At 42.0% G+C, this 13,048-nt stretch overlaps 1 protein-coding gene across 1 annotated transcript; it reads left to right on the top strand.

Moving 5' to 3' along the window:
* The first annotated feature begins 341 nt into the window (after positions 1-341).
* Positions 342-11,482, top strand: LOC133459525 (prenylcysteine oxidase-like). Its single transcript, XM_061739549.1, has 7 exons — positions 342-640; positions 3,717-3,923; positions 4,248-4,422; positions 5,597-5,808; positions 6,300-6,440; positions 7,853-8,264; positions 8,695-11,482. Exons 1-7 carry the CDS (start codon positions 523-525, stop codon positions 8,942-8,944), a joined length of 1,515 nt encoding a protein of 504 aa, XP_061595533.1. The 5' UTR covers positions 342-522; the 3' UTR covers positions 8,945-11,482.
* Positions 11,483-13,048: the final 1,566 nt, after the last annotated feature.

Raw genomic sequence — 13,048 nt, 5'->3', positions numbered from 1 at the left:
ACGTAGGCAGTGCTTTTGGGTTGGGTTGCCAGGTTTGTCAGGAACCCGTTAATATAATACATCCATGCAGGAACCCCGACACGTGAAACACCATTGACTCATTTCACTTTAAAATCGGGAGATAAGCGGGAGAAATTACAAATCGGGAGCAGGGCGGGAGAAATGCTTGAAAATCGGGAGACTCCCGCTTAAATCGGGAGTGTTGGCAGGTATGTGTATAGTCATGGAAATGTGTTGGTTAAATGAACCTGTTTCCAGTAATCTAGTTCGGTTGCGATGCAGCCGCTGAGCCTTCTGATTGGTCAAAGCCAGCTAGGTCACGTGATATTGCCGGATGTGACCAGTGGTTCATCAATAATTTCTCCGCCGCATCGTCATCATCTAAACCCTCCGAAACTCAATCTCACTGTTACACTACGCGTATGAGCGTTACTTATATGCAGTTGTCTTTAAAAATGTTCCCACCACAGGGCTGAAAGTCCGACTGAATCCCCGCTGAAGCCTCGCCCTCCCCGGAGCAGCATGGGCGGCTTCCCGCTCCCGCTGCTCGCCCTAGTGCTGGCGGCCTGGCCGGCCTGGCCGGCGGGCGGAGACCCGGACACCCCGGCCCATGTCGACGGAGCCCCGCCTGCTAAGATAGGTGAGACTGCCTGGTAAACCTTTAGTTTAACACATCCCTGGCCCTAGAGACGGCTACATGGAGCTGATGTGAGCAGGTTCAGACAGAGGTCACGGTCTAAAATCACTTCAATTACTCAAGTCCTGTGCACTTATGTTGATAGATCTAGAATACCGGTAATTGAGATAAAACAACTGGGTCAAAATCCGAATCCAGAAAGTAGAGGCCTTCACTGCACACATCACACCCAGGTTCATCAGAGAGGATGCAGAACAACAAGCTGTTATGTTGGGACTTTGCTGTGCAGATGGAAGTCTGAATAGTTAGTTAGTTAGTTAATATTTATTTCGGTCAATCACAAACATAAAATCAACAAACAAGATAACACAGGTTTTTCCCTGGTCAACATTGTGATTATTTTGACCGAAAAGGTCTGGGCTTGAAGCATAAAGCTGATCTTGCCCACCTTTTAACAGAATAGAATATACAAAAAGAACAAATTAAGTATCATAAGGCTACACAGAATAATAATAGTAATAATAATAATAACAATAATGACGATGATGATAATAATAATAGCTTAAATAACTGTAATAATAGTAGTAATAATAATGATAATAATAATAATGATAGCTCTAAAAACAGAAAGTGAAAAGATGCTAAGGAAACCGACAAAACCAATTTAAGTTGTCATTTCATCTCATACATGTGTGCATTCTTCTTTGTTTGCTTATTGTGCTCCTATATATGTGTCCATTACCTTTGCTTTGAATAATATCTTGTATGCATTTATTGAGTTTTCTAATTTAAGGTCGTTATCTAATGAGTTCCACAGTTTTACTCCTAAAACTGATAAACATCCACCCTTTGTATTTGTTCTTATTGCTGTTGTGTCAAACATTGCTGTTTGCCCTCTCTTGGCTTGAACACTTCCTGCAGCTCGGAAGTAAATTGTTATAAGCCTTGTATATTATTTCAGTGGTGTTCAGATTAACTATATCTGAATAGTTTAGTCGCATCAAAACAACAAACCTGGGGATATCCAAACTGGACCTATGTCCAGTTTGCCAAGAAATCCAGTAAAAATGCCACGGCCCAAAAGAGAGCAAAAGCAAAATCTTTAACAGGAACTACCAAGGATCTTCTCCAAACACAACAGATCCCTCCACTTCCATACCAGCCTCAGCCAAAAAGATGAGTTCACTGAAAGGCAAAATTGAGCAGGGTCATGTACGCAGTTCAATGCAGTCAGGAATGCACAGACCTTTACATCAGAGAAACTAAACAGCCGCTCTGTAAATGCATGACTCACCAGTCCACCTGCATCTCAGAGATAAATGATGCTCTTTTGAGAATGATAATACACATATTTTTGGACAGAGAAGACAGCTGGTTTAAAAGAAGAGTTAAAAAAAAAAGCCATCTACGACAAATGTGGAAGAAAACCAACATCGAACAGAGGAGAGTAACTCAGATTTCACATATAGACTACCTGCAATGCAGCTTTGAATCTCCCACCCAGATGGTTTCATAAAGATTCACACTTAGATTCAAGGGACAAAACCAGGTGAGCAACTGACAGTGGACAAAAGACTCTAACCCCCACAGAAGATGAGGGAGGGTCAGGTTTTCACGTGACTTCTACAGCTTATGAGCTGGAAACTCTACACCTGTCTATTCCAGCCCGTCTTAAGGACAGAAGCTGAAATAAGCTCAAGAGTAAAAGACAACGAAGTCCACTTGGCTTGATTGAAGTCTTTGAGAATCACCATGACGACGGAGTCTCCACAGCGTGGTGTTATTTTCATGAGGGATTTCATCATACTAGATGTAAATTCCTGATTGAGATTTAGGAGATGTCTAATGTGACCACTATTTTGTCATTTTAGTTGGGTTAGTGTATTTGTTTGTTATGTTTGTGTAATAATTGTTCGGGGTTTATGTTCTGGTCTCTGGAAAGATCCTAGAGACAACTTCTGTTGTAATAGACAAATTTAATTGGATATTTTTAATTGACATTAAAAGTGGTGACATCTTTTTTTTTTTTACAACAATAATGATTATGAGATACTTATAATTAATAAAAGATGGAAGAGGAGAAGAGAAGAAGGGTGATGGGCACCGCCCCGTGGATCATGTTGGAGTCCCCCTGCAGCGTAGGGCTATAGCAGCGTAGCGCTATAGCAGCGTAGCGCTACAGCAGCGTAGCTCTACAGCAGCGTAGCGCTACAGCAGCGTAGCGCTACAGCAGCGTAGCGCTACAGCAGCGTAGCTCTACAGCAGCGTAGCTCTACAGCAGCGTAGCGCTACAGCAGCGTAGCTCTATAGCAGCATATGTAGAACAAAGCAATGTTTGAGACTATTATATTAAAAGGTAAATCTGTTCGTAAAAATAAATACTGTTTAGTTTAGCGACAATGATGCTTTGATGTAGAATTAACAGCTGATACAACACCCTCAGTCAGTAAAGTTAATTCAAATAATAGCTAAGAAAACTGAGCCAGACGTGTTGTATTTAGCTTAAATAGGCTTAAACAGCAAAGAAATGTTTCCTAGACCACCAGGCTTTTACGTTCTACACGACCAGTTTGTATCAGGAACAGGGGTATATCTAATTAACATATTTTACACTTTGACAACACAGGGCTTACTGGAAACTACCATGAATCTGTACACATCTAATGGTAAACCCTGCAGCTGTGCAGCGGTACACTCTAATAAATACCATCCTCTTTTTCAATTCAATTTTATTTATATAGCGTCTATTACAACAGAAGTTGTCTCTAGACGCTTTCCAGAGATCCAGAACATGACAACAACATTTTTAATTCACATGTTCAATTAATCTGAGTATATTGTTGGCTAAAAGCTTCAGAAGAGTATGGAAGAGTTATCAGTCTTTAATCATTCATCTGTCACATTTGTCTCCTCTTCATTTTGAATACAAGCATGTTGCTATTTGTAGTGAGAGTGCATTTATAATACCACAAAACCACACTGTGAATTTGGGATTATTTATTCTCATTAGATTTGAGGCACAATTGATTTCTAATCCCGTACTTTTCTCACCCCTCTTGTCCGGCCAACCGTTCTCCAGCGGTGGTCGGAGCGGGGATCGGCGGCAGTGCTACGGCCCATTTCCTGCGGCAGCACTTTGGCCCTGAGGTGCAGGTGGACGTGTTTGAGAAGGGCGAGGTCGGGGGCCGTCTGGCCACCATGACCGTCAATCACAACGACTACGAGTCTGGAGGATCCATCATTCACTCCCTCAACCTCCACATGCAGGAGTTTGTCAAACAGCTCGGTAAGTTCACACACAAATACACAAAATACACAACACATGGACAACCAAGGAGTTCCTTCTGTTCTTAAAGCAGTTCATGTTTGATCACCTACTTAATAGTTACAAGTCATGACAGCTATTTCATTACTTTTTCTGTATTTATTTATTTATTTATTGAGACTGTCTTACCCTTTTCTACAATTTCCACTGCTTAATTAGCTTAATTAGCCTCTTAGTTGTAATTGTTTGTATTATTAGAGGCAAAGTCATTCAGAACATCCTCTGTATTTAATTTAAGGCTTATTTTATAAAAAGATTCCTCCACGTGTGTTCGTCCCACTCAAGGTTTGAAGTATCGTCGAAATGTTGCTGGAAAAACGGCAATTTTTAACGGGAAAGATGTGATTCTGGAGGAGACGGACTGGTACCTGCTGGACCTGTTCCGCCTGTGGTGGCGCTACGGAATCAGCTTTATACGCCTGCAGATGTGGGTGGAGGAGATTATGGAAAAATTTATGAGGCAAGTGTTGCAAAAAACAGATAAAGTCCGCCGTTGTTCTCAGGAACTGCTTGCTCAGCGGTGGACACTGAAACGGGGCTCGCAGCTCCAGTATTAAAGCACTGCATGTATGTTGTAAAAAGAGGGGTCATATTTAGATATAATCTGATCAATCACAGCATTAAATACACTGGAAGGCGTAACAAGACACCTCAGCGAAAACAGTGTCACTTCAAATGTGCCTTCATATAAAGAGATGGTGATGATCTTTTTGTGGTCGTGTTGATCAGCAGCTACGGCTCTAGTTCGTCTCTTCATATCTGAAATCTCAGTGTTGAAGATTATATCAAATTTGGACCTTGAGAATTGAGATTGAATCTTGCTGAAAACCTGTTGTCTCTAGTCCTGTTAGGGCTGTGTTACCTGCACCTACTCAGATGGGTGATTTTTGTTGTTGTTGTCCCCAACCTTCCCATTTCTGATTTTACATGATAGTGAGGGTAAAACGAAGCTGGTGTAAATATATCCCATACTTCACTGAAGCCCTACTATAGATTTGCATGTTAAATCCAGCAGAGCCATATCTAATGTAATCCTTTTTTCCTGGCTGAGTTGTTTACTTGACCGTGAAACCAAAAGTAATTACACAACAATGCCTTCCAGTGTTGTAGTTGCGGGGGTTGAAGCTTGTACGAGTTATTTATTATTCTTTCAGTCCGCTGCCTTTGGCCTATACAGTCATGGTCACTACAAGACATGGACTCATTGTGTGACGGTCCGACCAGGAGGTCTTAGATAAATACAATAAGCGTCTGCGGGGGATTTGCCAGTGAAAAGAAGAAACATTGTGATGTTCAAGCTCTCTTCATCCTCCAACAACAAAGCAATGCAGATAATGATCTGCAGAGTCAGATCTAATATCAGTTGATATCAACTAGTTGAATAATATTTTCTTGGCTTAGTTTTTGTTGTTTGCACAGCTCAGAATTTCTCCATCATCCCTTTCTCCACCAGCCTTCATCAACCTCAGCTTCCTCCCCCAGGAAATGATTTATCTCTGCATCTGTTTCTTCTCTTGCCTTCTCTCTCCATCAACAACAGTGAGCTCGTCTGTCTCTCTGACTGTTTTCTTATGCAATCAAAGTCGCTCTAGTTTCAGACATTAATAAGTCTTTAATCTGTATATACGATGCAGGATCTATAAGTACCAGGCCCACGGCTATGCCTTCAGCTCTGTGGAGGAACTCCTGGACTCTCTGGGAGGCAGCGGCTTCATCAACATGACCAGGAGGCCGCTCTCCGACTCCCTGCTGGAGCTGGGGGTGTCGCAGCGCTTCATCGATGAGGTCATCGCACCCGTCATGAGGATCAACTACGGCCAGAATGTCAGCATCCCTGCCTTTGTAGGTCAGCTGAGTTTGAAAGATGCACACGTGTGAAAGACATGGGCATTAAAACAGGGCGGGCGGGAAGGGGGTGAGTAGAGGAGTGACAGGACAAACACTGCTGTGGTGAATTTAGGGTATAAGACGAGCGTCTAAAACCCAGCTTATGTAAGTCTGCGGAGAGGGCAAGGAGGAGGATGAAAAAACGACATAAGGTGAAGAGGATGAGAGGAGCTAGAAGTCTAGAATAGAAAGGAGGAGAGCAAGGTGAGAGGAGTGGATGGCCTGTGGGAGCCAGACAGGAAGATGTGTGGGGTGCTGCTAATTGGTTTATAGCACTTGGCTGTGTCCTTGATGAGTGAAAGCGTGTGTGTGTGTGTGTGTGTGTGTGTGTGTGTGTGTGTGTGTGTGTGTGTGTGTGTGTGTGTGTGTGTGTGTGTGTGTGTGTGTGTGTGTGTGTGTGTGTGTGTGTGTGTGTGTGTGTGTGTGTGTGTGTGTGTGTGTGTGTTACAGGCGCCGTTTCTTTGGCTGGTGCTCAGAACAACCTGTGGGCGGTTGAAGGAGGCAACAAGCTGGTGTGTTCTGGTCTGCTGAAGATGGCCAACGCTAACCTGCTGCAGGCTCACGTCAGCTCCATCTCACCCGTCTCCTCAGGTGAAACATCCACATGTTTCATGAAGGATGTCATGTCTTCTTTTAATACATTTTTTTCTCTTTCTGGTATGTCCTCATGGAGGTAAAAATACGTGGCGACAAGCTAAACGTCTTGCAAGTGCTGTGTGAGAGTTGCGGGTACTGGGAGCTTCCTGAGGGACAGCATGCAGCTCTGTGAGCTTTCAGATCCAGACGACTTTATTGATCCCCTTTGGGAGATTCCCTCGGGGAAATTGACATCTCCATCTCACTCACACAGCACTGTCATTTACAAATCAAACACCCATATAAATAGGCCTGTGTTGAAAAAATCGATTTCCCAATTCTAAATCGATTCTCATATTAATTCCTAAAAATCGATTCATATGTCTAAAGATCGATTTTTTATTTTTTTTTGTGTGTTATTTTTTAAAATTTTATTTATTTATGTATTTATTTTTTTTCATCATTACATTACAACTTTTGGTTATTTTTTAGTTTATCCCCAAAAAAGGAATGTTTTGTTGGACACGAGAATAACTGGTGCCATGTTTTTGCCTTTAAATATGTTTAAAGGTATGAAAACATTAAAGTGTTAGGTTATAATTGCATAAATTGTCCATTTCATTACTTTATATACTGTCTTGTGGTTACATTTGCAAAAAATGCTAAAAACCAAATGCTCAAAAATTAAAAACCAAAATAGACCGAAAATGGAACAAATAAAAACGGAATGTGGGAAAAAATAAAACTGATTTCCTCCGTCTCTGTTTCCTCCCTGGATCTGTTTGCTAATTCCTGCCCCACGATGTTTCTGAAAGCAGTTCTATCAGCATTCTGGGAGCTGATTGGTCCTTACAGCATCATTAGCTGCCAATACTTGCTGTTGAATCTCAATATAATACTAGTATTAATATGTTGCAGAACTACAGTCATATAATTCATGCAACAGCTCAAAAAACTGTTTTAATAACACTAACCCAAATCAATATCGGAATCTAATCGGATCAAATCAAATCTTGATAATCGATTCTGAATCTTAAGAATCGGAATCGAATCGATTCTTGACATTTGAATCGATCTCCAGCCCTACATATAAAGATAAAAAAATGAAAACAAAGATAAAAACAAAAATGGTTGCATTTTGTCTGAGATATAACAGATATAACAGCCAGCTGGTGGGTGGCAGATGAGTTTAAATAACAACATAATTCCTCTGTTGGACATACGGATGGCCATCCTTGGAGGATTCACCAGCTTCCTCTAGATCCACCTGCAACCGGGCTCCACTTTACCAGCTCACGTCTGACATCCCATTTACACTTTGAGCTCGTTTCCATCTCCCTCACACGTCTCTGTTGGGAGACGTGGCAGATGACGTATCCCACAGAAGTCGTATGGTAAGATTGTTATCAGTGTTGTTCTTCTTCCAGGAGAGGCGCTCCAGTATCAGCTGAACTACACCACGACAGAAGGCAACGGATCAGAAGTGTACGACATCGTGGTGTTGGCGACTCCCCTCCAGGCCAGTGTTGAACCTGGACTGCACTTCCAGGGTTTCAGCCCTCCGTTTGACCAGCCGCCCGGCCACTATCACAGCACCATAGCAACCATCGTCCACGGTTACCTCAACACCTCCTTCTTCGGGTTCCCAGACCCGCGCTTGTTCCCGTTTGCCAGTGTTCTGACTACGGACGCCCCCAGTCTGTTCTTCAACAGCGTGGCCAGTGTTTGTCCCGTCAACATCTCAGCGGGCTTCCGACGTAAGCAGCCCCAGGAGGCCGGGGTCTACAAGGTGTTCTCGCCACAACTGCTGGAGAAGCCGCAGCTCAAAACGCTCTTCAGGTCAGTCCAGCCACCACTGAATCAACCAAGAATCTCATGGTAACCAGATGATCATAGTACCGTCATAAATGGCATAAAGAATGGAAGCAGTACGGTCAGAGATTCTCTCCTCTTCCTATGCTAAAAAAAAAACTACAGCAACAATAATAAAACAGACAAAAAAATCTAGACAAACAACAAGCCACTAGTGCTGATGTCATCGTGCATCGACTGTTATTTATAGTTATATAAAAGTGATTTCCTTAGCTAGTCATCTTTCATTAGATATTTCCCCTAACCTCCGGTAGGTTTGACAAACTTCAGTCTGGACCGTAGTTTTTCACCAGCTAATGAACAGAACTACTTTGTTTGAAGCTACAACCATTCAGCCACAGATGTACTTTGTCTGCCTTCGTGGAATATTGTAGGTGTTTGTTTTTTCTGATCCCAGGTCGTACTACTCGGTGCAGGTGACCGAGTGGCAGGCCTACCCGCACTACGGCAGCAACCAGCGCCTGCCGCCCGTGGAGCTGCAGCCCAACCTCTACTACCTCAACGGGATCGAGTGGGCCGGCAGCGCCATGGAGATGAGCTCGGTGGCTGCCAAGAACATCGCCCTGCTGGCGTACCACCGCTGGAACAGACAGACGGACATGCTGGACCAGAGGGATCTGATGCACAGGATCAAGACGGAGCTATGATCCTGTCAACTGAAATAAGTCTGGCCCACCCCATAAAAAATGACATTGCAGGATCTTGAACAAGATTTTTGTTATTTATTTTTTCTTAATTTACTTGATTCCCAAAGGTAAATAATTAGCACACAATTTTACATCATTATTCCAGTAAGGCCATTAAACACCTGCAGGCGTTTTTGACCTGAAGATCTTCATCCAATTTCCAGCTTCTTAACATGGATTTAGATATGAACATGTACTCTATACGTAAAACTGATGTAGTTGAATTGCAGAATTGCAGGTAAACATATTAATATATTAGCAAACATAAAAGTCAACTAAAGACTGGTTTTGACTACAACCCTTAGAGATAATCGGAGCTTTTCACCTGTGTGTGTTCTGGTACCAGAGGTTGGGGTTTCATTGCTAACTTCCTGGCTTCATCTAAAAATCAGGAAACTTTCCTTTTCCATGGAAATACAGCTGAGCTGGAATTTGTGCTTTACCTCTGTACAAAGTTTGTGGACTGTTAGGACGTTCCTTCCTTAGTTGCTGGTGCGGTGAGCAACACTTTAGTTAATGTGAGCCTAAATAAGTCTTGCTGTCTGAATGAGACTTGAGAGGAATCAGAGCAGTCCCTGGTTTCCGTCTGGCCTGTCACGCGATCGTACCTGCAGCACTGCTCCGTCTGCGTGTACCGCCAGGACCGCTGACGCACCTGCTACTGGCACCGGCCAAATCTCGTTAAAGTAGTCTTAGTTGGATCTTTTGTAAATTAATAAAATCATTGCGGTGAGTCATAGCCGTGGCCGGCGTTGCTATGCTCTATTGCCCCTTTCATCAGAATTTTTCATTATCTCCTCTTCCTGCTGCCATTGTTGCGTAATCCAGCGGAAAGAATTTTCTTTCAGGGACTGAAGCCAACCAGCTTTCACATTGGACTGAGTAGAGCAGAGGACAGAGCTGCTGCTGCTGCTGCTGCTGCTGCTGCTGCTGCTGCTGCTGCTGCTGCTGCTGCTGCTGCTGCTGCTGCTGCTCCTGCTGCTGCTGCTGCTGCTGCTGCTGCTGCTGCTGCTGCTGCTGGTGCTGCTGCTGCTGCTGCTGCTGGTGCTGCTGGTGCTGCTGCTGCAGGTGCTGGTGCTGCTGCTGCAGGTGGTGCTGCTGCTGCTGCAGGTGGTGCTGCTGCTGCAGGTGTTGCTGCTGCTGCAGGTGCTGCAGCTGCTGCTGCAGGTGTTGCTGCTGCTGCAGGTGCTGCTGCTGCTGCTGCAGGTGCTGCTGCAGGTGCTGCTGCTGCTATCTCGTGTTTCTAGTAAGGAGTATGGTCTTGTTTAAAATTGTTTAAAGAGTCATACTTACTTTAAGAAATTTCAAGAACAAGAAATACTGTATGTTTACACTTTTGTCTTTTTGTTATTATCTGATTTGTTACAAAGGATTCAGGAGGAGGTGGATTTCTGTACTTAGACACATTTTTCTCAGCTGTTATTTGAAATGTTTGTGACTGCAAAGTGTTTCAGTTTTTGGGTAAAGCGATGATGATGGTGATGACGATGACGACGATGATGATGATGATGATGATGATGATGATGATGATGAGGAGACATTGCCACATCTCTTTAACCATGTGGATTTGAGGTGCCTCAGAACACGGGGATTTCTACACCTGTACGTTGCATCTACTTCTCTTCGGTCCACTTATTTCCACTGTTTTAAAACCTTGTGGCGCCATCAGGAAGATCCAACACCTGATGTTGGTTTATTTAATGTAAATCCAAATTAAGGTTTTCATTCACCAGCACAACAACCAAATGTTTGTAGCGGTCCCACCTGTAAATATCACCAGAACATAACTTACACAAATAAAACAGGATTCAACGTTCCTGCTGTTCCTGCTGTTCCTGCAGCTCTGAGGAGGGACAACAGGGTTTCAACTAGTTTATATTTCGGTATCTATGTTTTGGGCATTATTGATTCTTACATTTTCATGGATTACTTTGGTTGTTGGTACTTCATCCGCTGTTTAAATGAAAGGTTAAAGGAAAGCACCTTTTGGGAGGGTGACGTGAACCTCAATCTGAACTACTCGCAACTCAGACAGCCAGACAAGCATGAAGAAAAATGTACATTACTGAATGTTTGTTTTATATGTTCATGGCTAAATGAGTGACATTTATTCTAAAACGGTGGAGATTTTCAAATCTTTGTAATGATAAATAGGAGCTTAAATATTCCCAACACATGATCCACTTTTTCAACTGAATCTCTGCTGTCTCACAGGTAATTAACACCAACAGCAAACTGCACTATTTATCTGCCAATTCGGTAACTCAGCAGTTGAACTGTTATTGACTGCTTATGGAATGAGAGAACTGCAATTGGGAATTTCTCCAAAACTATATGACGTAAATGTCCACAGACAAGCTGCTTGTACGTTTCCCTCAATCTGTATTTATACTGATTTATTTAGAAATATTGTCCTAAAAATGCTTGACTTTTATCTGTTGATGTACAGTTATTTGAAGTTTTTTTTTTTCTTACTGTGGGTAAGAAGAAATAAATTTGAAGACTGAAGCGTGTTTGAATTCATTCTGCTCAACCAACTAAGTTCCTTAAGATAAAATGGAGTTGATTTAAAGGTTTTATGGACGAGGACAAAGCATTTTCTGTTGAATAGGAACCCAACACTTCCTTTAACTAATAACTCGTTCAAGCCTCAAATAGAAAGCTGTGATCAATCGTATGAAAACAGCTCAGAGACCTTACAGGTTAAATATTATGGTGTGGTGGTGTGATCTAAAACCTGACCGATAGTCTTTAAACCGTTCCCAAAATTGATTTACAGTTTATATATGTAGCTATTTACACATTTGTTCTGTCATTCATTTATTTATGCATTCATTTTGTGTACTGCTTCTTTGATTTAGTAATTTGATAGAAAAAATATCTTATTGTCAACATTTAGATGGATTTTAAAATAAGTAGTCATTTTTTGAAATTCCACTTCTGCAGAAAGAACTGAGAGCCTAAAATCATTATAATTAAGATGATGGAATAAATATTTTTTGCTTTGGTTTTATTTTAATCTCTGAGAGTCCACAATAGACACGGAGGTTAATTGGCTGTTACATTATTCAGGATGTTTTTGTTCAGTCTTTTAAAAAAGACTTTCATTTTAATGTTTGGCTGCCACAATATCCACCGTATTTCTGTGAGCTCGCTCCTTCATTTCTGATTCCTGAAGTTACATACAGCTGTTGCAAGAAACTGTTTGAATGTAAGTACAGCTTTACTTTTGGTGCTTTTTGCAGATAATAGGAAATGGCGACAGCAAAAGATAGACAAAATTAAAATAAAAAAAAGCTTATTAAATGTTGGTTGCAGGGCTAATCAACACGCTTGAATGTTAGATTGATGCCGCATAAACATTTAAATACCCAGCACATTTCCTCACGGCCTTCATTCCGGTGCTTGCGTGGGTTTATTTTGTGTACTCAGTTTTAGATTGACTGATTCTACATTGCCTGTTAGAGTGAGTGAACCTGAATGGTTGTTTCTTATATATGTGGCCCTGTATCCGAATATCCATGTAAGCCTTGGTGTTGACTGGAGACTAAAGATAGTCAGTGGCTGGAAGACAACATGTGTCTATGTCCTAAGTGATCAGATCAGGCAGGGGTCCACAGTCAACTAGTCCAACATTGTTTTGGCAAAATTACAAACTGATGCAACATTAATTTTGGGGACCTCTGACTGTCAGATGTCATGACCACTGATATGATGTTTTAATGCAGATTATTTATTTATTCATTCATTTACATTAGGAAACAATTAAAGCAGCACTATGTAACTTTTCCACCTTAATATAATATTTCATCATCATCATTGTGATGGTACATCAACTTCCAACAGGTTTAATGAACCTCTGTCATGGTCTGAGGGGTCTGTATCGCCTTCACTGGCACTATGTAACTTGGAGGTGGATGGTAGGAACCCTGCCACACTACTGGTAAAGCACTACTGCTTTTGTCCAAAGCAGCCACTCAACAAAAGCTGAAAGTTACATTGTGCTGCTTTAAGTAGGACTTTTTGAGGTCCATCTTGACTGAAATGCTCTGAAACCATGTTTTT

The sequence above is a fragment of the Cololabis saira genome, chromosome 14 (assembly GCF_033807715.1).
Source record: "Cololabis saira isolate AMF1-May2022 chromosome 14, fColSai1.1, whole genome shotgun sequence".
NCBI classification, from domain to species: Eukaryota; Metazoa; Chordata; class Actinopteri; order Beloniformes; family Belonidae; genus Cololabis; species Cololabis saira.
The sequence above is the reverse complement of the archived record's forward strand: the minus strand, read 5'-3'. Positions and strand labels throughout refer to the sequence as shown.

What these genes read in the sequence shown, in the direction of transcription:
- LOC133459525 (XM_061739549.1), top strand. Translation starts at nt 523, where the DNA reads ATGGGCGGCTTCCCGCTCCCGCTGCTCGCCCTAGTGCTGGCGGCCTGG. An exon ending in GGAGTTTGTCAAACAGCTCG is followed by an intron (nt 3,924 to 4,247) that starts GTAAGTTCACAC and finishes GTCCCACTCAAG; the next exon opens with GTTTGAAGTATCGTCGAAAT. An exon ending in CAGCATCCCTGCCTTTGTAG is followed by an intron (nt 5,809 to 6,299) that starts GTCAGCTGAGTT and finishes TGTGTGTTACAG; the next exon opens with GCGCCGTTTCTTTGGCTGGT.